The sequence below is a fragment of the Gracilinanus agilis genome, chromosome 2, assembly GCF_016433145.1.
Source record: "Gracilinanus agilis isolate LMUSP501 chromosome 2, AgileGrace, whole genome shotgun sequence".
Classification (NCBI taxonomy): Eukaryota; Metazoa; Chordata; class Mammalia; order Didelphimorphia; family Didelphidae; genus Gracilinanus; species Gracilinanus agilis.
The window spans coordinates 434,374,917-434,402,425 of record NC_058131.1 but is presented as its reverse complement, the minus strand read 5'-3'; the positions used below and the strand labels follow the sequence as shown (position 1 = coordinate 434,402,425).

Here is a 27,509-nt window from a genome sequence, read left to right as displayed (position 1 = left end):
TACTAAATATATGTGCATCAACTGGCATAAAAATTTAAATGAATTATAGGAGGATATTGAAGATAAAACTATACTAGTAGGGGATCTCAACTTTCCTCTAGTAGAGCTAGATGAAGCTAACCATAAAATAAATAAGACATGAAGGATAATAGGGAGAGTCTCTGGTATGATTGGAAGTGTAGGTTGGTTTGAGTGAGCTAATGAACTAACTCCCTTCCCATCTGGGCAAAGTGTTGATGACTGCCCTCTGTCCCAGACTAGAACTCTACAGGAGAGATAAACTGAGTAGTAGATTGTTAAAGGGATTTGGAAGGGAAACCCCCTAGCAGATTTTATTTGAGTTTTGATGGATTGACTAGTTTGACCGGCTCTCTGTCACTGTAGGATATGATGGAAGTAAAAAGAGCAAGCAGAAGTCTGCACCAGAATAGAGACACTGCAGGAATTAGAATTGACTTTTGGTCAGGACTTTGCTTTTGCCTGACCTTCCCCAAATATCCTTCCTGGCCAAACCCTGATAGGGGAAGAGCAATAACAGGCACCTTCAGATTTGACTGAATTTGAGGCTACAGAGAGCTCTTCCCGCCCCCCCCCAAGAAACCTTTCACCCTTCAAGCCTTTTTGCCCTCTCAATTATTATCTGACTGCATTAGGTTATCAATTTAAAAGGTGATTTAATAAACAAGTTCAAGGAAAGGATTGGGAGAGTGGGAACAGGAATTGCCCTAGTCTAAAACACCGAGTGGTTTAAGATCCCTTTTGGCATAAGCCAAAAGCCAAAAGGCTCTGGCCTGAAAACTTTCTTTGATCCCTTCTTCTTCCCTGTGCTGCTAACTGTTGTGAGGAAGATTAATAAATTATTATTTAGGAGACTCAGCAGGCAGGGCTGGAGAATTCTAAATGGAATGGGGAAGCAGGAAGTGTGGCTTCTCTCTCCGAGTTGGACTCTATGGTGGTTAGGACAAGTTGTAACTGATGCTGGGACACCTCAGAGGAAGTGAAGTTTGCACCCTGATTTCCTGATATCCGGAAGGAGGATTTTGTCTGTGGTAAGAGACTATGAACAATCTAACCTGAGTTGCTGGTCAGCTCAGGTTGGTTTAGCTCCCTGACTTACCGAATTGAAGGTGTACTGGCTGAAGACCTGGGAAAGCTGTACCATCGCTGGATTGTGACAGGACTCTGCAGTGAGGATATCCCACTTTTCTTCCTGATCTCCATTGTGCCCTGTCCTGCTTTAGGTTTAGTTTAGTGTAGATAAGTCCCTCCCCTGACCCAGTGGTTTGTCCATAGTCAGGAAGTGTAGAAACCCATATTCCCATCCTTTAGACCATAGTTCCCTTAATTAAATTTGTTACAAACTCTTTTGTCATTTGCTTGCTGGTTTTCACAGACCCCTTGTCTAGGTGGGGCAGGGTGACAGTTAGGGCCTGTCACTTCTGTCATCAGTCATTTCCCTTAACAGCTAAACCCAGTTTCCCTAACTTGTTTGGTCCCACCTATTGTCCATTCCTGTCTCCTACTCACCCTTCTGAACCCACAAATAATATTTAAGTAACTCTCCTGTTTTTCCCCATAAGATAACCTAATCTAGAAATGACAGATTTCAAATGTCTTAGATGTAGCTAGCACAGAAGAGAAGTTTCCTTCTTCAAGACTGGCTCAGTCTGTCCTCCAGAATAAATCCTCTCAGACAGCTGATCAGTTCCCAGTCTTCTCAGGGTTGATGTCACAGAGGTTCAAGTTTGAAGCAAGGATAAGGTAGGGAAATCCTCCTGGAAAGGTGAGGTTTCAATTCCCCTCCGGGAAACAGAGCTGCTTCCAGTTCAGGGCTCCAAACCAAACTCCTCTCCTCCGAAACCATTCTTCCCACAATCCTTTGCTCTCCTCTTTCCAACTGACTTGGCTGTCAGTCTAGTCACATTCTAATATTCCATTTCAATCTCTGTGCAAAATCTCTCCTCTCTACATGAATTAATGATATTAAAGATATGAACAGAATCTTAGAAAAGTTAAATATGAGAGACCTCTGAAGAATACTGAAAGGGAATAAAAAGAGTATAACTTTTACTCAGTTGTTCATGGAAACTTCACAAAAATTGACCATGTATTAGGACATAAAAATCACACAACTAAACTCAACATATCCAATATTGAACTCATTATCTTTCCCCAAAAATCTTCTCCTCATTCACTGTTACTGTAAAGGGGAAAATCAGATTCCTCAGGTCAGAAACCTAAGTGTTATCCTTGACTCTTCACCATTTCTTATTTCTCCAAACCAATCAGTGGCCAAGGCCTTTGGCCTTCTTTTTTATAAATAGATTTTACACACTAATATATATGACTTTTTTCCTAGGAGTTTGGCTATGATTGGAAATGTTAAGATCAAATGAAGGTATTTTCAGGATGAGGGAAAGCTAGGTGTATTTCTACGTAGCAGGAAAGGAAACATTAGATAAGGAGAGATGAAGATGAGGACATTAAGGTACAGAATAGGGTATAAGAGAGAGTATACAATAGATGGCCTCTATTTTCCTAGTAGAGGAGGCAAAATTCTTTTCTAAAAAGGATAAGGTGGAAGTGGTATAGAAAGCTTGGGAGAAGAAAAGAAAGTTTGAAACAGATATTAAGATGATTTCAACAGAATGTCAATTAGATAAGAATAATGATGACCCAGGTGAAGTTAGATGTTTATAATGGATCTGGTATATACATTTGTGCAATTTGCTCCAATCATTTAACCTACATTTAATAAATGTCTAATTTGTCCAAGGTCCTTTGCTATGTACAGGGGATATAAAAAGAGACCAAAGATTGCCCCAGATCATCAACTGTTTCCCATATATATCCTAGGTATGTATGTTCTCCAAGGTTCTATCTTGGGTCTTTTCTCCCTAATCTTATTGATTATCTCTTTAGGTTCTAGGAGTTCCATTACCACCTCTATACAGGACATTCATTACCACCTCTGTACAGAACATTCTCAAATATTTATATCCAACCTTCACATTTTTCCTAAGTGACAATCTTACAATTCCTATTATTTCTTTCCAAGTGGATTTTCCAACAGCATCTCAAACTCAACATATCCAAATAGAACTTGTTGTTCCCCTACTCCCAACAATATCTCTCCCACCAAACTCTCCTGTTGCTGTTGAGACCATTATCATCTTTTCAATAACCCAGAATTCCAACTTGGGAGTCAATTTTAACTCATTGCTATTCATCATCATGTCCCATTTTCAATCACTTGCCAATGGTCTCTTCTCTCTATTCAGATAGCATTCTACTAGTTCAAGCCTTTATCACCTTCTTCTGATTAATTGAAATAGTTTCCAAATTAATATCCCTTCTAATAGTCTTTCCTCTCTCTAATTCATCCTCCACAAAGATGTATAATCTACCTAAGAACAATTCTATTGATGTCACTCTCCAGCCTGTGTGGGATGAGATTCAATGTGTAATTCTCAGAGTAGTATTTGGCTTATAATTCCAGTTTTCAAGACCCCTGCATATTACTATTCCTTAGAATAAAACTGTCCCCCATCCCATAAATTTTTTAGTTTTCCTGACCTATTTTCAAAAAACCATGAGAAGAGTTTTTCTGTAACCTAAGAAAAATACTAACTCTAGGAAAGAGGCAAGATAAGTTAAGGAGGAAAGAACAGGGTGTTTCAATTGTATCTTTACTATCCCAGGCTGAAAATCCCATGATAATCATGGGTTTTTTGATCATGGGGGTCTTTAAGGGTACATAATGATGAAAATCACACACTCAAGATTTGAAATGTCACAATTCCACTCCCCACCCACCATGGGATGGGACAGAGGGAAGGAGGAGAATCTTGAGTCAGGATTATTATAAAAGTCTGTGATTGGGAGTCGTCATCTAGCTCGGTGTCACTCCCAAAGGGTCAAGGAGCAGAGCAAAGCAGAATTCACTCTGTATAAGGCACAGCTCTGTTTAGAGGCCTAATCAGCCCTGTTCCCCCTTTCCCTTGATTAAAGAGTGGCTTTATGACTAAAAAAAAAGAAAAAAGAAAAAAAAGTCTGTGATTATATGTAGAAGGAGAGAGGATATTTTTGCCCCAAGAAAGCAGCTTGTGTGGGCAGAATCCCTTTTCCTTTCCTTCTCCTCCCCTTTCCACCCCCTTCCCTGCTGTCCCCTGTTTTCTCCAAATAAAGCAGCCTTTTCTCTATCAGCATCTTATCAAAGCCTCCTGGCTGCTCATGAGAGTGATTTCTGGGGGTGCAAGGTACCCCAAAATTCCACTCCACACAAGTCCAAGAATCACTCTTATTACCTTTGAGATCAAATACTATTGCTCTGTTTGACATTTGAAGTCCTTCATAAGCTGGCTTCATTCAACCTTTCATGCAATACCCTTTACACATTATATTGTTCTAGTCAAACTGGCCTACTTAACTTTTTACCTGAACTCAACAATCTCCCATCCCCATGCCACTACATCACAAAGCATCTCATTGCTTCCCTTAAGCCTAAACTCAAAATCCTCCATCCAATGAGAGTGAGGTCCCAAATCCCCCAATTATCAACATTCTTTTCACATTTACTTATTTGCCTACATAATGTATCTCCAATAAAATTTAAACTTCTTGAGAAGAAGATTATTTATGAATTTAAATTTCTGGCACCTAGCTCTATGTACTTATGTGCATAGTAGTAATTTATAAAAATGCAAAGTGTAAGCTTGGTGAATTATTCTGAATTTTAGTTCCATTTAATTGTATTTAAAATTCTTAATTTTCCTGTACATTAGAATTATTACCAAATACAAAACACCATAAAAATAAATCATGTGGATGAGGGAGAGGGAGTAGAGAATAATTTAGCACTAAAGAATAGGGAGGGGTAGCTAGGTGGCTCAGTGGATTAAGAGCCAGCCCTAGAAATGGGATGTCCGGGGTATAAACCTGGCCTCAGTCACTTCCTAGTTGTGTGATCCTGGACAAGTCATTTAATTCCCATTGCCTAGGCCTTCCACTGTTCTGCTTTGGATATAGCATTGATTCTAAGACAGAAGGTAAGGATTTTTTAAAAAAGAAAACAGGAAACATAACTGGCTAGTGTGGTTTGCTTACTTGCTCAGATATACTTGTTTCATCCTCTCTTGATAATTCGGGAATAAAATATGATAGATGAAGGATTTATTGGTACCCAGGCCATTGAATTTATGATGAACTTGGAGGTAATAACATGTCACCCAGGTATTATCAGTATAGACTTATTAATTTCTGTTTCAAGGTCTATATATATTGACCATTCTATCTATAGGTCAAAAAGAATGAGTCTCAGAGTTAGAAAGAATTATGCTCATATCCTGCTTCTGACACATATAAACTGTGGGGCCCTAAGCAAATCACTGAACCTCTTGGTACTATAGACAGTTCTCTAAGATTATAAATTGTAGAGAAGGGACCTCCCTGCAGAGTGAATTTCCTCACCTGAAAATTTCCTGTACTAATGAAACTAATGAAATCCTGATCTCTAATCACAACAAGCTAAAGAAATGTAGCATAGAATAGTGAATAGTCATCTTCAAACCAAGAAGACAGTTCAAGTCCAACTTCTGCAACTTCTCTGCCTTTAGACAACTCATTTAAGCTCTCAGTGGTGTAGTCTATGGTTCTACATTGGACACATTACTAATCTGGGAATCAGGAAGACTCATCTTCCTGAGTTCATATGTGGCCTCAGAAACTTACTAGATGTGTGACTGGGTTTTCTCATCTATAAAATGAAAAGGAGAAAGAAATGACAAACCACTCCAGGATCTTTGTCAAAAAAACCCCAAATGGAGTTGCAAAGAATCAGACAACTAATAGACTAAGCAACAGTATGAAATGTGGGAAAGGAAAAATTCAGAATATACCTTTAAATCATTTATGGTCCATATGGTATGCCCTTTACAAAATCTCTCAGAAAAAGCAAGGGTATCAAGGCCCTGTTGCTATAGAATTGACAGTTGTCATGGCCATGTGGATTAACAGTATATCCCACTACCATAGTGCTTTATTTTTTTAAATTTTTATTTTGAATATTTTCCCATAGTTACATATTTCATGTTCTTTCCCTCTCTCCCAAACCTCTCTAACCCCTCTTAGCTGACACACACTTCCAACCATAGTGCTTTAGATTTGTGCTCATCCTTCTACTACTTGGCCCTCAGCATGGACTTTTATTTATGTGTAGGAGAGTATGCTCCAGGTTCCGATTTTTGTCCCTATTGTTTTTGCTTTACATTTTCTAAAAATAAACTGAATCTCCTAGCTGATTATTAAAGGGTGTTAAGTGCAGTTATCAGAAGTGGTTCCCTTGACTTCAATTATCTCATTGTTGAAGCAGATCTTGTGATATCTCTGAAAACTTACCATTCCTAGAACGTTTGATCTCATCAGACTTTAATCATATCTAACGCTTTGATGTAAGTCACTTTTCCCCATTGCAGTCCTCCTCTACTCACTAATTCCTGTTGCCACCAGCTCCTAATCATTTCTTTCCGTTGAAGTTTATGTAAACAACATGACTTCCACCTCAGCGTGGGCACTCCTGCACTATCCTGTGTTGTACAATGACTCCCAACTGCAGTTCCTTTGCCCTGATTACATTCTTGTTCCTACTTTGGTATTCCTCTTTATTTCAAGTTGAGAAGGGGAACACTGGATCTGCAGGTTCAAGTTGGAGGAGTTCTACACCTTTAAAAGTATCAATTAAAGCAAAATCAGGAACTTTTCAAATAAAAAGCATTTCAGAATAAATAATTTAGTGTCCTGCATAAAGGGAAGTATGGTATTAAATACTGATTATTGTAAACTAACAGAGATGAGATGCAAAATTAGATAGATTAGTTAGAAAATTAAATTTATTTAAAGATCTAAAATGATAAACTGTGATAAAAATGCAGGTCTACAAATGTGTCCTGAATTGAAAAAAAGAATAAAGTAAGCAGAAATAGGAAGAAAATACAAACTAAGATAATAGTAATGTGAATGAATGCTAAAATGAAACTAGATGTTGAGAAATTGAAATGACCAATCTTGGAAAATTTCTCTCTTTTGATGAAATGGTGAAGAACTATAGATATAGCATATACATTGTCTGAAAGGTCACTGTATTGGTTGGTTTTGCTTAACAGCCCCCTTAGTTACCCACTATATATCTAGAATTGTCTCCAGCTAGATTCTCTACTCTGAGGTCATCTCACCAGCTACCATGTCAAACAAACTAGAAACTTAGCCCTAAAGGACTTAGCCCTTTCATTTCTAGAACTCCCACCCCAAGTACTCATCCAAGAAATCTAGGACTATCCCCAGGTGTGCTTCTTTTCACTCTACAGTGATCTCACCAGTTACCAACTCACCACTAGCAGTCCTTTTGTCATATATATCCTCCATCTCCATTCTAATAATGGAACCATAATTAAATAAACTCTGGAATTACTCCTAGAAAACATGTGAGTCTATTCCCATACTTTTGTAATTTTCAAAACCTAAATATTTCTCCCTGACCTAAACACTTCTAAATATGCTATCTTCCCCCTATTATTAACGTAAAGTAAAAAACAAACAAACAAACAAAAAACCCACCTTACCTTCCATCTTAGAACCAATACTGTGTATTGGTTCTAAGGCAGAAGAGCAGTAAGGGCTAGGCGATGGGAGTTAAGTGACTTGTGCAGGATGTCTGAAGTATCTGAAGTCAAATTTGAACCTAAGACCTCCCATATCTAGGCCTGACTCTCACTCCACTAAGCCACCTAGCTGCTCCCTCCTATTATTTGCTTTAACATGACCAACAAGACAGGACTACACATTTTCTCTGATCCTCACAATCTCTCAAACCTGCTCCAATTAGGAATTATGGACAATGATAAAACAGTTTCAGCTGTCTCCAAGGCCTATGACACCAAGCACACAAACAAGTATACAATATTGATAAGGGTTTAAAAAATAGAGTATGTGTGCTCTTGATTCAAGCAAAATATAACAATCTCAAAGACAGGATGTATAAGACTCTGTAAGGGCTTCAAGAAGAACATGACAAATCAAAAAACCTGAACAACCATAATGCAAGAAATGATCAAAGAAAACTGCTTAGAACTTCTTGATATAGCAAAGTGCCCGTTAAAGATTCTGTATGGTGCTTCTAGAAAAAAATGAATGAAACTCCAAGACAAGTAGTATTTAAATTTAATAATTATATTGAATACAACAAATTCTCCAAGTGATGAAGGAAAAGACATTCAAATATAAAGAAAAGAAAATTTTAAGAAAACAAGACTATTCTACAGTGACAAGAAACCATAGGAGGGGAAAGAATAATGATCTGACAAAGAATAGTGCTCAAAATGAGTCAACTCTGAGTGACTTACTTTGAAAATTAAAAAACAAAAGGAATTTGAAGCTTTCTTAGAAAGAAAATCAGACTTAAAGAAACTATTTGCTTCTCAAGCATCCCAGATAAGAGAAACACAAGAATGGTAAACAAATATATGAACCAAGGTCAACAAAAGATAGTAGTAAGGAACTTTGAGGAAGAAAGACAAAAGCAGAAGTCAAAAGGAAACATCATGGACTAAATCTCACCACACCCTGTATACATGTGAATCAATGTTTTTGCAAGACTAGATTATAAAATGGGAGAGGGGAATGTTATGTACCTTAATCAAGTCAGAAGAAAACAAATGAAGGAAAAATAACTCAAGAAGGCATTCAGGAAAAAGAGACAAAGGGAAGTACTGAAAAGCAGGATGGGAAACTTTATTTCAAGGGCATAAGGGGGACACTACTGATAAATGCTCCTATGAAAGAAGAGAAATAGGGACCTTGCAACAGGAATTATCTACAAAGATTTGGCACTTAAGAGAGATCACTCATCTTAACTCAAGAAGAAGATTTAGAGATTCTGAGGCAGATTATTCCCAGAAAAGTTCCTGGACCTATGGAAGAGATTTTAAGGTAAATGGGGAAAATATTATGAAGGGAAGAACAAAGATAAATAAAGAAATGGATATTTGGGACATACAGTAATATCTTCTATATCATCTGTAGAAAGAAATATCTCTAAGAATGAAGCACAAGGAGTGAAAAAGAGCCAACAGAAAAAAAAAAAAACTACAAGCCAGTAACAGAAACTACTAAGAGGAAGGTATCCAAACTAAGGACCTCAAATTTTTTAATCTTATCAGGAATACAATGAATAAGTAAAGAGAAGCAGAATTAGAGCTCCTTTTATAAGGATATTACAAATAAATCAGCACACAAATATAATTAATTAAATCTTATAAATAAATCAGTGAACTCACGTAGGGCCACAAATCAAAAAATGAATAGAAAAGATAGGTAAATAATAAAGAAAAAAGGAGAAATAATACAGAAAATGAAATTTTAAAAAAGTAATAAAACTAAGTGAAGTGGAGGAAAGGAGGATGCTACTTACTGCTTAACTGAGGAGTATAAAAAGAGGAGACATTATTTATCTAGTTTTTAAGTTAGTAACTAAATAAAAACAAAAAAGAAAAAGGAACTTGTAAGTAAAATTCAAACACAAGGGAAAGGTGTAACAAATGAGGGGATAGAAAGGGAAGAGAGTCAGTGGAAATAGTGCAAACTTAAAATAGATGAAGGCAGAAGAAAAGCATAAATTAGGGGAAAAAAATCTTCTGTTTTAGCAATAAATAAAGGAAAATACAAACCATAACTCAAAACTTTAAATGTAAACATATTAAGAATTTGATAAAATGAAACAGTTAAATATTTGCAATCTATTGTTTATAAGAAACACATTTAAAAATCAAAGACACACACAAAATAAAGATGAGGAGCTAGAAAGAATTTACTATGAATCAAACAAATCTAAAATGAAGAGGAGATATAGATATAACAGAAAAAGCAATAAGAAACATTCAAAACATAAAAAGGAGTAAACAGGGAAATACATTATGCTGAAAAGAACCATAAACAATAAACCAATATCAATATTAAACTTATATGCTCCAAAAGGCTCAGAATCTAATTTTATAAAGGAGATGTTAAACTATGTTAGAAGAATACAATTTCATTGTTCTTTTCTCAGCTTTGGATGAATCTAAGAAAAAGATAAACCAAAGGGAAAATGATCAAAATTGCTGACAAAACTAGAGTTAAGAAACACATGTTTCTAAGCTATACTGACAAAGTATTACATATATTTCTCAGAACTTCATGGAACTTTTAAAAAATTGATTAGGCTTTAGGGCATAGGGTTATGGCTAACAAAAAAAGCAAAAGTAGTAATTCTATCCTTAGCAGGTCACATGTATGATAGTGGGTGATGAATCAGAATCGACTGACTGTCCCCTGGGCAGTCCTAAGCAAAACTTTAGCTGTAATTGGTCCACGTAAAGTGTAAGGAAAGCATAGGAAGGGATGAAAGGAATGGTCTTTAAAAGTGGCAAGAACTTCCTGTGACAAGGTCTTTCACCTTCAACCTGAACTTGAAGGAGCTTCAGTTTGGGACCTTGGACTGCTTTTGGATTTTTCCCTTAAAACTACCATGTGGTGAGTGAAAAAGACTTTTTCTTGCTTTTCTGAGAGGTACTAGCCTCCAGAGAGGCCCCTTGTCTTGGAGGAGGCCTTGTGGCTAAAACCGTAGTGTAATTTACTTCTGGGCTCTGTTTGCTGGGGCCTCAGAAGCCCTGCCTTGTTTGGACCTGGATGGAGTAATTATCTTCTCTCTCTGATTTCCTTACTTTCACTCTTTCCCTCTATTTTATAAATAAATTCCTAAAAAGTCATTCTGACTCGAGTAATAATTACATTTTTTCATAAATTTAGTCCAACCCTTTAATATTTTACCCCTTACAATCTGGCCACACACAAAAATGAGAATATGTTCAAGGACCACAAACAAAAGATACAGGCATAATAGAGACTTACAATGAAATCCTAAATAATGAATGTCAAAGAAGAAATAATAGAAATAATTAATAATTATGTGAAAGAAAAAAGGTTGAAACAGCATGCCAACTTTCTGAGATAGAGCAAAACAGTCCCCATAGGAAAAATCATATTTTAATAAATATACATTATCAAAAACATAAAAAGAGAGGAAAAGAGAGGATTAATATAAGTAAATATACATTTTTAATAAAAAGGTAACAAATATGCTTTAGATCATAAATTTGAAACCAGAAAACTATAGAAATGATATATAAACTGGTTCTTTGAAAAGACTAACATAAAACTGCTAAACTTTGAGACAATCTTATTTAAAGAGACAGAAAATAAAACAAAACAGAGAATGAGTAAAGTAAAATCACAACAAATCCAGAATAGTTGAAAAGAAGACATAAATGAAATACTTTCAAGAGAAGAATACCATCAAGAATATAAAATACTGTTTTTACCATCACAGAATATAAAATACTGTTTTTCTGGGTTAAGATGGCGGCAGAGTAAAAAGCAACTGCCTGACCTCTCCTAACCCACACATATAGGACTCCTCAAGAAGAAATAAAAACAAATCCAGATGAACAAAGGGACCCCACAACAGGGTGGAGCACTGAAGGTACATGGAATTGGGGCACTTAGATGCTATAAGGGTTGAAATAGCTCTCACTAAAATGCAAGCTGAGCAACCCCCTCCACACCACCTAGTGCCAAAGCCAGCACAAAAGAATTAGACGAAGTTTGGGGCACCCATTAAGTCATTGGCAGCTCCAGCGCCTGCTCCTGAGAGCAGCAAGACTTAAGACCCCAAGAGGCTAAAGAACACGCACAGACCCTGAGCGCAGGTGTAGACACAGATCCTGAGCGCAGGCACAGACTTGGATCCTGAGCGCAGTCATGGATCTTGAGTGAGGACCCAGCGTAGAGGGGTGCATGACTGTGGAAGCAGTACCCTGAGACTGTTAAAGGAGCTTCAGGCAGAAGAACAAGCAAGAGGACCACCAGGAGGCTTGACCCTGAGAACAACTAGATCTGAGACCTCAGGAGCATAAAGAGCCCAGACAGACCCTGGGCGTGAGGATAAAGCTGAGAGGGCATGCAGCTCACAACAGCAAGCCAGACTCAGGAACTCCAGAAGAGAAACATGAAAAAGAAACCTTTAACACTTGACAAATTTTACACAGAAAAAATCCAGACAACAGGGCAAAAAGCAGAGGAGAACAAACAAGTAACCATATTCAAACCTTCCCAAAAAAATGAAAATAGGTCACAAGGTCTTGAAGAGTTCAAATCTGAGATTATGAGAAAGATGGAAGAGATCTGGGAAGAAAATAACAGTTTAAAAGGCAGAATTTCACAATTGGAAAGTAAGGCAAGTACATCGAAGACCAGAAATGACCAGATTTAAAAGGAAAACCAAAAGATTATAGCCAAAAACCAGTCTCTAAAGGCTAGAATTGGGCAATTAGAAAAAGATGCCCCCAAATCAAAAGAATTGATAAGCAAATTGGAGACCAAAATCAAACAGCTGGAAAACAGGATAGACCAAATCAAAAGGGAAAATCAAAAGAATATAGCAGAAAATTAGTCTCTAAAGACAAGAATTGGGCAAGTAGAAGCCAATTATCTCTCAAGACAGCAAGAACAAATAAAACAAAGTCAAAAGACTGATAAAATAAAAGGAAACATGAAATATCTCAATGAGAAATTGACAGATCAAGAAAACAGGTCTAGAAGAGACAATTTGAGAATCATTGGTCTTCCTGAAAAAGCAGAAATAGAAATTTGGACTCCATACTAAAAGAAATTATTCAGCAAAACTGCCCTGAAGTTCTACAACAAGAGGGAAATATAGACATTGAAAGGATCCATAGATCACCCTCTACATGAGACCCTGAAAAGACAACCCCCAGGAATATAATAGCCAAATTCAAGAGCTTCCAAGTAAAAGAAAAAAATTTTACAAGAAGCCAGAAAGAGACAATTCAGATATCAAGGAGCACCAATCAGGATCACACAGGATCTGGCAGCCTCCACGCTAAAAGACCGCAAGGCTTGGAATATGATATTCAGAAAGGCAAGAGAACTGGGTCTACAACCAAGGATCACCTACCCATCAAAACTGATTATATACTTCCAGGGGAAAGTATGGGCATTCAACAAGATAGAAGATTTCCAAGTATTTGCACAGAAAAGACCAGGACTAAGTGGAAAGTTTGATATCCAACCACAAAAACCAAGAGTAACATGAAAAGGTAAATAAGAAACAGAAGGGAAAGTAAGAAAACTCATATTTTTAAAATTTGCCTCTTTAAGTTATGTGTGAGTTAAAATCTTCCTCAGTGGGGTGTGTGTTAAGTTTTTATAATCATAATATCTGAACTATAATCTATATTGCAAGTCAATTTTTATTCCTTTAGAAGTAACCTCAGGGGGGTAATGTTAATTCTCAGAAGAAAATGTATATTTTGTAATCTATAATGTAAAGTTTAAATTCTTTGAGAGTAATTTCAGGATAAGGATTGTACCATCGCCCCAGAATCCAGATGACGAACCTGTTTGGTGGAGGCACCAAAAGATGCCTGAAGAGCCTTCACTGGATCATGAAGACCCAAATTTGAACTATGGGGCGCAGTTGATCTGAACTATAGGGGTTGAACAAATTGAATGCATTTATTTTGAATGGACACTCTTATGCCAGTGGGGTACTGCCCCAAAATTGGCTTTTTGTCAACGCGGCTAGCTTTTGTCCTCTTTTCTTTTGGTTTAAGATCCACTGAAAAAGACCTGTCTTTTTCAACAGATCTCAGGGGGGTTATGTGTTAGTTAAAATCACTTGGAATACTTGGAACTACATTTCCCGTGATCCCCAATGGGTTTCCTGTTTTGGATTACGTATTGAAGGTGAGGGACTGTTTTAAAATAGGGGGAAGTGACTTTGAACTTCCTCTTTAGCTACCTGAGCACGCGGGGAGAAGAAAGGTAAATGGCTGAGGGTGAGGTTGGAATAGGTTTCTTACAGGCACGTGGTCAGTTTATCTCTATCAGCATGGCTTTTATTAAAATACTATTCTTCCTTTTGATCTTGGCCCTCATCATTTTTAATCATAACATAGTGTAAGAAGAAGAGGGTAGAACTAGGAGAGGATACCAAAATGTTGGGGAATACACAACTGATAATTATAACTCTGAATGTGAATGGGATGAACTCGCCCATAAAACGTAAGCAAATAGCAGAGTGGATTAGAAACCAAAACCCTACCATATGTTGTCTACAAGAAACATATATGAGGTGGGTGGACATACACATGTTTAAGTTAAAGGTGTTGAGTAAAATCTTTTGGGCTTCAAATGAGAAAAAGAAGGCAGGAGTGGTGATCATGATTTCTGACAAAGCCAAAGAAAAAATGGATATGATTAAAAAAGACATGGAAGGTCTGATAAAAGGCAGTATAGACAATGAGGAAATAACAGTGTTCAATATGTATGCACCAAATGGCATAGCATCCAAATTCGTAAAGGAGAAACTGGCAGAGCTAAAGAAGGAAATAGATAGTAAAACCATACTATTAGGAGATCTAAATATTCCTCTTTCAGATCTAGATACATCAAACCAAAAAATAAATAAATAAATAAGAGAGGTGAATGAAGTCCTAGAAAAATTAGATTTAATAGATATGTGGAGAAAAATAAATAGGGACAAAAAGGAATACACCTTCTTTTCAGCTGCATATGGTACATTCACAAAGATTGACCGTGTAATAGGGCATAGAAACATTGCAAACAAATGCAAAAGAGCAGAAATAATAAATGTAACCTTCTCAGATCATAATGCAAAAAAATTAATAATCAGTAAGGGCACCTGGACAGGCAAAAAGAACTATTGAATTAATATATAAGACTAGAAGCTGGGATTTTTGAAAAAACAGATAAAATAGACAAAGTAATGGTCAATCTAATAAAAAAAAAGGAAAGAAGAAAACCAAATTGACAGTATCAGAGATGAAAAAGGAGACCTCACCTCTAATGAAGGAGAAATTAAGGCAATCATTAAAAATTATTTTTCCCAATTATATGGCAATAAATATAGCAATCTAGGAGATATGGATGGATATTTACAAAAATATAAATTGCCTAGATTAACAGCAGAAGAAATAGAATACCTAAATAATCCCATATCAAAAAAAGAAATTGAACAAGCCATCAAAGAACTCCCTAAGAAAAAATCACCAGGGCCTGATGGATTCACGAGTGAATTCTAGCACACATTCAAAGAGCAACTAATCCCAAATACTATACAAATTATTTGATATTATAAGCAAAGAAGGAGTCCTACCAAATTCCTTTTATGACAAAAATATGGTACTGATTCCAAAGCCAGGTAGATTAAAAACAGAGAAAGAAAACTACAGACCAATCTCCCTAATGAACAAAGATGCAAAAATCTAAAATAGAATACTAGCAAAAAGACTCCAGCAAGTGATCAAGAGGATCATCCACCATGATGAGGTGGGATTCATACCAGGAATGCAAAGATGGTTCAACATTAGGAAAATCATCCACATAATTGACCATATCAACAATCTAACAAACAAAAACCACACGATTATCTCAATAGATGTTGAAAAAGCCTGGAATTGATGCAGAGTGAAAGGAGTAGAACCAGAAGAACATTTTACACAGAGACCAATACACTGTGGTAAAATAGAATGTAATGGACTTCTGTACTAGCAGCAATGCAATTACCCAGGACAATTCTGAGGGACTTATGGTAAAGAACGCTACCCACATTTAGAGGAAGAACTGCAGGATTGGAAATACAGAAGAAAAACAACTGCTTGAACACATGGGTTGAGGCAGACATGATTGGGGATGTAGACTCGAAACTACCACACCAATGCAACTATCAACAATTTGGAAATAGGTCTTGATCAATGACACATGTTAAAACCAGTGGAAATGCACATTGGCTATGGGGGGGGGAGGCGAGTTTGGGGGGTGAAGGGGAAAGTAAGAGCATGAACCATGTAACCATGTTAACTTTTCTAAAAAATAAATATTAAATGCTAAAAAAAAGAATATAAAATACTCAAACTGATGGAAGAACAAATAGAATTTTTAAATAATTCATTCCCTGAAAAGGAAATAGAATTACCTGTGAAAACTAACGTACCAAAAAAATTTTAACTCTTTATCCCAATGGATTGATGGGAGAATTCTATCATACTTTTAAAGAACAATTAGAACCCTTGCTTGATTAAAGTAGTCTCAAAAATTGGGAAAGAGAACAACCTACCAGAATTATTTAGTGAAGGAATTATTTAATGTGGGAAGTCCTAACTCTTAAACCAGGAAAGAAGAAAGCATAGATGGAGGAATACAGGAAAATATCATTAAGGAGCATAAATTCAAAAACTGTAAAATATTTTTGTAAAAAAGTTGTAAATAAAATCCTGTCTGACTACAATCTAAGAAATTGTTTATGATTACATTTGATTTATGCCAGTGATGCCAGAAATTCTAGAATCAGAGGGTAAAATAGAAATTGAAAGAATCCACTATTCAGCAATTCAAAGAAACTCAAAGATGAAAATACACAGCAACATCATTTTTAAGTTCCATAACTTCCAGGTTAAAGAGACAATACTACAAGCAACAAGAAAAAAAAATTAATACTATGGTCCTATAGTCAGACTAACTGAACAGAAACATTAAAAGAATGCAGGACACGGAACATTTTGTAGAACAAAAGTACTGGGCTTACAACCAAGAAAAACATATCCAGTAAAAATGATAAAAGGTAAGAAATGAATATTTAACAAAATAAAGGTGTTTCAACTATTCCTGGATAAACCTCGCAATTAAGCAGAAAATTTGATCTATAAGAAACATCTGTAAAGGTAATGAAAGACCGATCTTAAGCAATCCAAAAGTTCAAATTGATTGATTATTGTTTGGGAAAATGTCATCAGTGGCCCCTGGGAATGGTATCATTGCCCGAGCATTTTCAAAGGTCATGTATGTAAGGAACACTCAAAATCTATGGAGTGGAATATGAATGGAATGGAATGAGCTGAAATGGAAGTAGCATAGGCCTGAGGAGCTGTAGGGTGGAATGGCTATTTCATACAGAGGAGGAATGAGAGGATGAATTGCCATAGAAAAAGGAAGGCGGGGAGAAAGAGCTAGTAGTACTAAAACCCTACTCTCATCAAACCTGAGATAAAGGGAGAACATCACACACAATTAGAAAAGTAAACATTTTCTTAATGTACAGAGAAACAGGAGGGAAGGGGGATGGAATAAAGGAGAACTAGGAGTCCCCTTTGGGGACTTAGGGTATAAGAGAAGGAAAGATAGGTAGTTTAAAGAGAAAGGAGGGCAACAGGATAAGAAAAGCGTGGGATACCTAGAGGGGGTAAGATGAAGGGATAAAGGAGGGATTTTAAGGACAAGATGGGGAGGGATTTTTAGAGTCAAGTTCATATCAAGAATTAGGAGGGATGAGGAAGGAATTTTAGGAAAGGTGGATAGAATAAGAATTAAAAGGTAAGGAGGAAGGGACAAAGGAGGGACCTTTGAAACTAGTAGGGGAAGAGGAGAGAATAAGGAAGGATTTTTGGGAAGATGTGTAAATTGAAGAGTACTGTTCAAAGTTAAACTGGACATCTGAGGAGGGATACAGGGGAAAGAAAAGAAGAGGGGAACAAACAGTGAGGAGGAATGAAGTAGATGGAAATGAACAGCTATTAACTATGACATTGATTATAAATAGGATGAATTCACCCATGGGAAGGGCAGAAAGTTTTAAAAACCAGGACCTGACAATGTATTATTTATAAGAAACTGTAGAGTGAAGGTGAGTGGCTGGAGCAGAATGTACTATGCCTCACTGTAAATCCATAGAAGGGAGGGGTAGCAGTCATGATCTATGACAGAATTGGGGCTAAAATGGATATGGAACGGATGAACAGGGAAATTATATTATGTGTGGGGATATTATGGATAATGAAGCATTGTCAATATTGGTATGTACCAAGTGTCACAGTATCCAGATTTTTAGAGGAAAAACTAAATGAGTACAGTTGGAAAATAAATAAAATTATAATAGCAGGGCACTCCTCTCAGAACTAGATATCCCCACACACAACTGCATGAAGTTAGTTTTAGGTATAAACTTGAGGGTACCCAGACTCCATACATAGTTTCTATTGGGAAAACAATGGTTTAAAGGGCATAAATTTCGGCAAAAGTTTACTTTAATACTCATCATATTATGAAGACAATCCTGCATTCCTGAAGGTTGTAGCATTGGAACAAAAGTTCCACTGGGGATGAACAAGCTGGAAAGACTTGGTTTTGAAAAGAATGTGGTCCTAACAACAGATTTGTCTGCTGCCTAAGGACCAGTCTAGCTAAATATGGTCCTGGTATGTTATCTGAGAATCATATGGATTAAATTGATCAAATAAATTACTGATAAGAACAGGGAGAAAAAGGACTAATTGTGCAGCTGTGAATTGTTTTTGTTTTGTTTAGAAAACAAGATGGAAATATACATTAAAAGCTGCAAAGCTGTTCATGCTCATTGACCTAGGGATCCTGTTAGGATTAGAACTCTAAGGGCATTACTGAAAGGGTAAAAAGCTATGTATGTATGAAAATATTCATGGAAATTTTGTAATGACAAAAAAACTGGAAATAATGCAAATCAAATCACTGAGTAGATGGTGACTTTCAAATATGATAGATTATATTGTGTTATTAATATAATATGTAGAAATATAAAGAAAATAAGGGAATATGTGAAGAGATGTAAAGGGAACAAGAATAATACATACTATGGTTACATTTTTAGGAAACACAAAATCAAGAGAAAAAAGTATTGAAATAAAACCAATCCAAAGAAACTCAAAAGCAAAGGATATTTATATTAGCACTATATATATAATTTACATATTTTTAAACAAATTATAAACAACATGGAGTTTGTAATTTTGCACATAATTTTTATACATTTGTTTATTTAAATTTTTATTGGTGGTTAAGTATGTAATTTCAAAAACTTTTTAAAGTAAAGTTAAGGGTATTTGAGATAGCATCAGTATGTATGTTGACATCATCTCATATGAGCACAGGAGTTGAGGAGATGAGAAACACTGTGAGATGAACACTTATTTCACTGATAAAAGGAGAGAGAGTCCTGGAAGCTGGTAGTTAGTCACCAGAATTAAGATTATATATCTATAATAGATATAGATTGAGTGAGCCTCAAAAGAGGAAAGATCACTGAATGATTAAAGAAGAGTCTGGGAATTGCAAAGGGGACAAGGAGGTGAGATGAGCAAGCTCCTGTAAAATTAATAAATTTGTCCTTTCTTTTTCTATAGACAAATCTAATTTGTTATTAGGGACAGGCAAGGTTATGTTGGATAGTGAGATGGGTATTATATCACATAGCTGCTTTTCAAAGTTAAGGAGTAAAACCAACTGTTTCCCCAAACTCTGCTTCCAAATCTTGGACTGCCTAACTGGAAACATTGAAAAAAAATTTTTTTTTGGAGTGCACATATTCTCTTGGAGTTCAGAAGAAGTAATTATGGAAATCCATTTTTGGCTCTGTTCTCCCACTTTTATACTTGTGGATCTATACTTAGCCCTTTTAGGAATTCCCTTTAAAGGATACTCATCTCACCTCATACCTTTCTTCCTGTATATGCACACATACTGCTTTAAAAAAGGATACTCAACACCCTAGCCACCAGACATTTCAGTTTTCTTTTCATACCAAAGGAAAATAACACTATCTTTTCAGCAAAAGGACACAGAACAGATTTTCACAGTGACCATTTCACAATTTTGCCAATAGCTATTACTTACATAAATAAGGATGAGCTAATTACAGAAGGATATGAAGTACTGCCTAATCACATGTGGTCAACTTATAGGATATTGTCCTCTACTTACCACTATCCCACACTGTCCATCTATAGCAGCTACTAGCTCTTAGGACATGGAAGGAAATAAGAGGCAACTCCCATTGCTGTGGTAGGCCTTCTGTTTTTATGCTTAAGGAGTTATTTCAAAGTTAGGGGTGTCTATGTGACATTCTTGACATTAATGCCTAAAACACTTTAGGAGAAGGCATAGTTAAATTCCTTGAAGTAAATCTTGAAGGATTCCTCCCTTTCATCTAAGGTCTTAGTTTCATTTCATAACTCAGTATAAACCTGAGTTTATGTCTTTAAAAATAAGGAAATAACTTAAGTACATTTGTACTTTCTCATTTGGGTAATTAAATTTATTGATAGATCATTAAACCTAACAGATTTATCACTGAAAGGGACTTTAAAACTTATATAGTTGAACTAATGGCAAAAATTGGGTCCAGGGACTGGCTTACCTTATGTTACCAAAATAGCTCAACTAATTGATGTCAGACCTGAGACCTGAGACTATAATGAGTCTCTGTCGTCAACCACTCTCAGTGGTTGTTACCAATATCCTAAAGAATGGACAATATTACATTCTTCCTCATTGAAAACAGAAGAGGGTCAGAAAGTACTGCGAAGATGAGAGGTAAGGAGAGATAATACAGAAGTTAAAGGAAAATAAATCTTTTTTGTAAACTTAAAAATAAACTTAGGTGCCTGGGGGAAGTGTTATAGGATTGGGGAAAGCTGGAGAAGAGTATATAAGTGGATAACATACCGTAATTGGTAATGAACAGATCACAAACGTGATGGTCATAATAGCGAGAAGGATGAGATGGTCTGTCTCCTCTGACATGAACATTCTTTCCCCTTTCTTGAGGATCCCTGGACTACCCCTGCCTCTGTCAAGGGGGGGCACCCCGCCAATGCTTTTTCTTCGGTAGTGCATGCGGGCTAGGTTGAGGATGACACTGAGGTTGCAGAGTAACACTGAAACAATGAGAAGCAGTAACACCGTGGCATATATCTGCAAAAAAGGGGACTGTTCATGCTTGATGAAACACCAGGTCCCAGGACAATACTGCACAAACTGCTCGTTGTCCAGCAACGGGAAAGAGCAAAAAAGCAGAGAAAAGATATAGATGCCTGGCAGTACCACTAACCCAAGGCGCCAGGTGATGCAGCGCTCGTAGAAGTAAGGATAACCTATGGAAAGGCACCGTTCTAGAGCCATTGCAAAGAGCATCAGCATTGTGGCGAGGCTGAAGAAGGTCATAGCGAAGGCAAAGTAGATGCACATCCGGCCATTCGAGGCCAGTGCTACTAGAGTTTGATTTCGTGAGTATGATGCCAATACCACTGGACTGATGAGGCAAGTCCCCAGAAGATCCGTGAACACTAACTCGGTTACTAGTAAGTGGAATAGGGAAATGGGGGTCCTACAGCGGTACTCGGAAGCGTCCCGGTCACTCCTCCAGCGGCGCATCAGCAGTACTAGGGCTAGGAGGTTGCCCAATACTCCCGCAGAGAACATTACAGCGCTTATGGCTGGACTTTCGCCAGGAGGTAGCCATAGTCGTATCTTGCAGTCCGAGGAGTTAGAGATATTGGTCATGTTGGAAACTTCGATTTTCACTTCGGAGAGGGAAGAGATGGGAGTAGTAGAAGAGGAAGGAGGAGGGGAAGGAAGATGAGGACTAGAAAGAGGAAAGAGTCAAAGTGGTCTGGGGGAGGAGGAGTAAAGGGGAGCAGAGACCATAGAAGGACACCTCCGTGTCCTCCAAGAGACCCGGGGCTTAAGCTCAGTTTCCTGGTTTAGAAAGTAAATTGTTTGTGCTCTCAACTCCCCGGAACTGCAAACTCATTTATTAACCACTCAAGAGTCTATTACAGCATTACAACAGCTGCATCCGGAGGAATGTTTTAACTTCTGCCCTTCCCTAAGCTAAGAACTACCAGAAATGGGTGGGTCGGGAGGGGGAAATGCTGAGAGCCAAACTGAAGTAAATTGGGAGAAACAACAGCTGAAACATCTGTGGACGTCATTTTTCTGTTCTGGGAGTAGCTCCAAGCCTCTTTTTAGACTTCCTAATGAAAAGTCTACTGATTTAAAAAAAAAGCTGGGGGGGGGGGGGAGCGGGAAGGATGGGAAAGCAGATAGAAATTTAAGTTATCATGGTATAAGAAAAGGCAAGTCTCAAGTCATTTACTTTCTAGCATGTTGGAAATGGCACGAAAAAGAAAAAAAACTGCATGTCTCCTAAGACTGAATAACAGAAGGAGACTCTAGCTCCCTAGGTGATTATAACCCATACTAGAACCTCCCTGAAAGGCTTCACAGTCACCTCCCCTTACCCCACGGGGCCCTATCAGTGCAGTGGTATAACACTTCCCAGTACAGGCTTTGACAAAGAAGAGGAGGACAAGACTGTACAAGGGAAAGAAGTCTAGAAACAATCTAGATTCTAGAAAACTTCTTTTAAGTGACTATTCACTAGAATCTCCTGTCTAAGGTCAGCTTCAGTTGAAGATTACTTGATTTAATAGGAATCAGTCCTTAATCCAAGGAAGGCGAAAACATAAAAGAAAACTGAGGAAAGGACCAATTTTGATTGATTCTCCAGACACCCAAAGTCATTTAGAAATGCTTGTTGAGACTTCAAATTTGGTCTTAGAATTAGTTTCCCTTTTTCTGTGTGGAGACACCACCCTGTAAAGCACACGTCAGTAACCTGGTTGTTTTAAACAGCCTAAAAAAAGTCTTTTTTTTAAAAAAGGGGCTCAATCAGTTCATAATAATAAAATTTTCCTTTGGGTGAAACTGGTGCCTATCTCTTAATTCAAACAGAACTCATTTCACTCCTAGCAAAAGAAAACATTCCCCAAAGTATATTCTAATCTTTAAAACATGTAACTAGAATACATATAGAAAATAAATCACACATGGGGAATTAAGAAAGGTCTCAAGCCATTTCCCAATTGATAAATGGTCAAGGGACATGAACAGGCAGTTTCACATGAAGAAATCAAAATTATTAATAAGCACATGAAAAGATGTTTTAAATCCCTCCTGACTTAAAAAAAATGCAAATTTAAACAATATTGAGATACCACCTCACACCTAGCAGACTGGACAATATAGCAGCAAAGGAAAGTGTTAACTGTTGGAGGGGATGTGGCAAAATTGAGATACTAATACACTGCTGGTGGAGTTGTGAACTGGTCCAACCATTCTGGAGGGCAATTTGGAATTATGCTCAAAGGGCTTTAAAAGAATGCCTGCCCTTTCATCCAGACATACCACTGCTAGAGATAATAAGGGAAAAGACTTGCACAAAAATATTCATAGCTGCGCTCTTTGTGGAAAAAATTGGAAAATGAAGGGGTGTCCATTGATTGGGGAGTGACTGAACAAATTGTAGTATCTGATAGTGATGGAATACTATTGTGCTGAAAGGAATGATGAACTGGAGGATTTTTATGTGAACTGGAAAAAGTGAAAGCGCAGAACCAGGAAAACATTGCACACCAGAGACTGATACATTATGGCACAATAAAATATAATAGACTTCTCTACTAGCAACAATACAATAACCCTGGACAATCCAAAGGAACTTATGAGAAAGAACACTCTACATTCAGAGAAAGAACTGTGGAAACAGAAACACAGAAGAAAAACATGTGATCAATCATGTAGTTTGATAGGGATATGATTAGGGTTTTGGTGTTAAAATATCACTCTACTGCAAATATGAATAACATGGAAATAGGTTTTGAACAATGATACATGTATAACCCAGTGGAATTGCTTGTCAGCTCTGGGAGGGGGAGGAAAGAAGGGAGGGAAAAATCATGATTCATGTAAACATGAAAAAATATTCTAAATAAATTTTAAAAAAAGGTCTCCTGTCAAACTCCTGCAGCAAAGCTAAAGGGAGTTTACAACTGGACAAAACTATCTCATCCAAAGAGTGCCCCAACTCCAAGTGGACAGCCTACCCACTACTGATGATTTTAACCTCTGCCTAACCTGGAAAAAGATGCAGATGACAGAAATGATAAATTACCACCCTCGCAGACATTGGATGTGAGCATCCTTGCTTCTTATTGCTTTGTCCATTGGTCTTGTCCTCAGAACATGTTCCTGGGCTAACTATAGAGCCTGATCCTGCTGTGCTTCTTTGTAGATGGGCACCTTCTCTGAGAGAATTATCCAGGTACCCTCCCCTAGTGACCTTTTAAGGTTGGCAAATACTTCAGACAGAGAAGTATGAGAGTCAGAAATAAATAAATAAATAAAGCTACCCCCACCTATAACTAGAGTAGGAAAGTTTCAAGTCAGTCTATATTTTATCTTGTTATGAGGACTAATATATCTAAATATCTACTAATTTGGAGGTTTCCAGCTATTAGTCCATGGTTGTTTTTCTAAGTTTATGGGTAAACTATCATGTATTCACAATCTATGTGGAATTCTAGAATGTAATTATTTCTTTAATTTGATGTTAGAAGTCTACATCAGGACAAGCAGAGCTTTTAAATAAATATTTAAATAAGTAGAAAAGAAAAGAAAAATGCTCTCTACCTTCAGAGAAAGAGCTGATGGAGTCTGAACACAGATTGAAGCATACTTTGGGGGGGCTTTATTTTTCTTGGGTTTGGGGGAGTTTTTTTCTTTAACACTATAGAATGTGTTTTGCATGTATATGTTTTGCATGACTGCACATGTATAACCTATATCAAATCCTTGCCTTCTCATGGAGAGGAAAAGTATCAGAAGGAGGGAGAGAATTTGAAACTCAAAGTTTAAAAAAAGAATGCTAAAATTTGTTTTTACATGTAATTGGGAAAAAAACCAAAATATTAAATATCTTTAACCTGATCTCTTCCTACTTTTCCTATCACTTTAAGTTTCTTCTTATACTTTATTCCCCTGCTTGGACTCTTCAATTCATCTATAGTAACAAACTTGCTGTTCCTTTCACATATTATTCCCTCTCTAACTTCTATCATTTCCATGACTTTTAACCATACCCAGAGTAAACTCTCTCCATTTCTCCACCTCTTAGTTTACCTAGCTTGCTTTAAAATTCACTTGAAATCCCACATTCAAAAAAGGACTTTTCTGGTCCCTCCCAGCTGCTAGTACTTTCCTCTCTTGGATTACCTTCCTTGTATTCTCTTTATTGACTTTGAAAGTACTTAGTTATTTATCAATCAATCAAATAATCAATAAGTATAAATGTGCTAGAAGGGAAGAAGCTGGGTTGTGCAGTGATTAGGAGCACTGAAGACTCATCTTCCTGAGTTCAAATCTAGCTCCAGATACCAGCTGTAAAGTGAAATAATGGTAAAGCACTCCAGTTTCTTAGTTAAAAAAAAAAAAACTCTAAATGGGGTCATGAAGAGTCACACATGGTTGAAATGACTGAACTATAATAACAGATATGTACCAGGCACTGTGCTACAAAAAGAGACAAAAAGCAATCCTGTCCTCAAGTTTCCAGTCTAAGGGAGGAGACAATATGCAAATAAATATATACAAAACAAGTGCTATACAGGATGAGTAAGAAATTAAAGGAAAGGAAAGCACTGGAATTAACAGGGGTTAAGGAAGGCTTCTGGTAAAAGATTGGATTATAGGGGAGAGGTAAAGGAAGTCAGGAAAGTCAGCAGTCAGATCAGAGGAAAGAGCACACAGGATGATTAGAGAAAATGCCCAGATCTGAGAAATAGATTGTCTTGTTCATGGAATGGCCAGGAGGCCAATGTTATTGGACCAAAGAGTAAGTGTCAGAGCGTAAATTATAAGAAACCTAGAAAGGTAGGAGCCAGCTATGTAATTAAGTAATTGTGTAATTGAATGCCAAATAGAATACTTTGTATTTGCTGCTGGAGGCTTCCTAGCCATGAGAGTTTACTGAGTAGGGGGATGACATGATTGGACTTGCATTTTATGAAAATCACTTTAGTGATTGAATGGAGGATGGATTGGAATGGGGAAAGACCTGAGACAGGCAGACCTATCAGAAGACTACTGCAGTAATCAAGATATGAAGTGATGAGTGCTGATACTCGAGTGGTAGCCTTTATATTTTGTGACCCATTAAAATATGATAATTTTTAGAACTGGAATGTTTGTTTGTTTGTTCATATCACTAGACTTCAAAGTACGTAGCACAGAGTGAGTGCTTAAAAAGTATTTGCTGACTGATTAACTGAGTATGACAATATTTTTCCTTGAACTGAAAACTCTAGACTTTGGTTATGACATTAATGGGAGTTTTAATTTAAAGGTTTCTTTTGGGAGGTGAGAAGCAAAGTTTTATATTTTCAGTTTGCTCTCTGATCAGTTTTCATCCATGATTTTTCTCTCAATCTCTCTTCTTCTTCTTCTTCTTCTTCTTCTTCTTCTTCTTCTTCTTCTTCTTCTTCTTCTTCTTTCTTTTTCTTCTTCTTCTTCTCCTCCTCCTCCTCCTCCTCCTCCTTTTTTCTTCTTCTTCTCCTTCTTCTTCCTAGTTATGCAACACTAAGCAAGTCACTTGACTTTCTTTGCCTCATTGCTATGTTAAATGTCTCTGCATGTGATCTGCATACTTGTATACAAAATCTGTTAAATGAAATGGCAAACGACTCCATTATCTTTGCCAAGAAAACCCAGATGAGGTCATGAAAGAGTCAGACATGACTAAACAACAACATCTGTTTTCCTGCAAAGTCCTTGGAACATAGTCTTAATCTCAAAAAACAGGCCAGACAACTTGAAAATGAACTTGATCTGAAACTGGTTTCCTTCAGTAAATTGTACACAAGTTCACAATAATGCTTGAAGTAGAAGACATGACAGGTATAGTTCTGACACAATATCCTTTTTAAACAGACAAAATGTTTAAAACAATGGTTGTAGAGACTGAACAGCTCTTGGCAAGGTTTATGGGAGTAAATGACAAAATGGTGGAGAACATTCACAGTGCTGGTGACCCCTCCTTCAAAGCAGCACTGATGCACATGCTTCAGCAACAGAGAGATCTCTTACAGGATTATACACATAAATTCCATAAACTCAAAGCAAATTTTTTGACAATATGGGAAAGAAAGAGCTTCATGTAATAAGGATCATATAAAAGTGGTTTTAGAGTAAACAGATAGAAGAATTAAATTATTTCTGAAAGAACACAACTACCTATGAAACTCAGATTGACTAACAAGGACAAAAAGGTGAATGAGTATATTGAGACAATTGAATAGGTTAAGATCTTGGTGAACTCCAAAAGGTAAGAAGATTTGTTAGCAAAGGTCTTTGGGACCATCAGCAGTCACTCAATAGAGAACTGACCTGTCAGTCAAGACACTGAATTCTGGAAGAAGTTAACCACTTGACCACTGCTGAAACAGTGTCCTGAAGTAAATTTGCTAGGGATGAGACAAAGGAAGAAAAAGATTCCTCAGTTTGGTAGCTAGAAACTATGAGACATTATTATTGTCATTTTATAGATGAGGAAATTGAGGCTGAGAAGAGAAATGTTTTGCCCAAGATCCCACAGAGTCTCTAGCTGAGGCAGGATTCCAACTGTATTCTATTGACTTAGCATGGTTCCTGGCACATAGAATGTTTTAGGATGT

General features: G+C 37.0%; 1 protein-coding gene and 1 pseudogene across 1 annotated transcript in view; one reads left to right on the top strand and one right to left on the bottom strand.

Moving 5' to 3' along the window:
* Nucleotides 1-21,691, bottom strand: part of PTGER2 (prostaglandin E receptor 2) — a 49,240-nt gene extending 27,549 nt beyond the window's left edge. The window contains exon 1 of the mRNA XM_044661935.1: nucleotides 20,665-21,691. Coding sequence (XP_044517870.1) covers nucleotides 20,665-21,501 — 837 coding nt within the window. The 5' untranslated portion in view covers nucleotides 21,502-21,691. The remainder of the gene's footprint in view (nucleotides 1-20,664) is intronic.
* Nucleotides 21,692-25,639: 3,948 nt separating this feature from the next.
* LOC123233908 lies at nucleotides 25,640-27,087 on the top strand (annotated as a pseudogene).
* The last annotated feature ends 422 nt before the right edge of the window (nucleotides 27,088-27,509 follow it).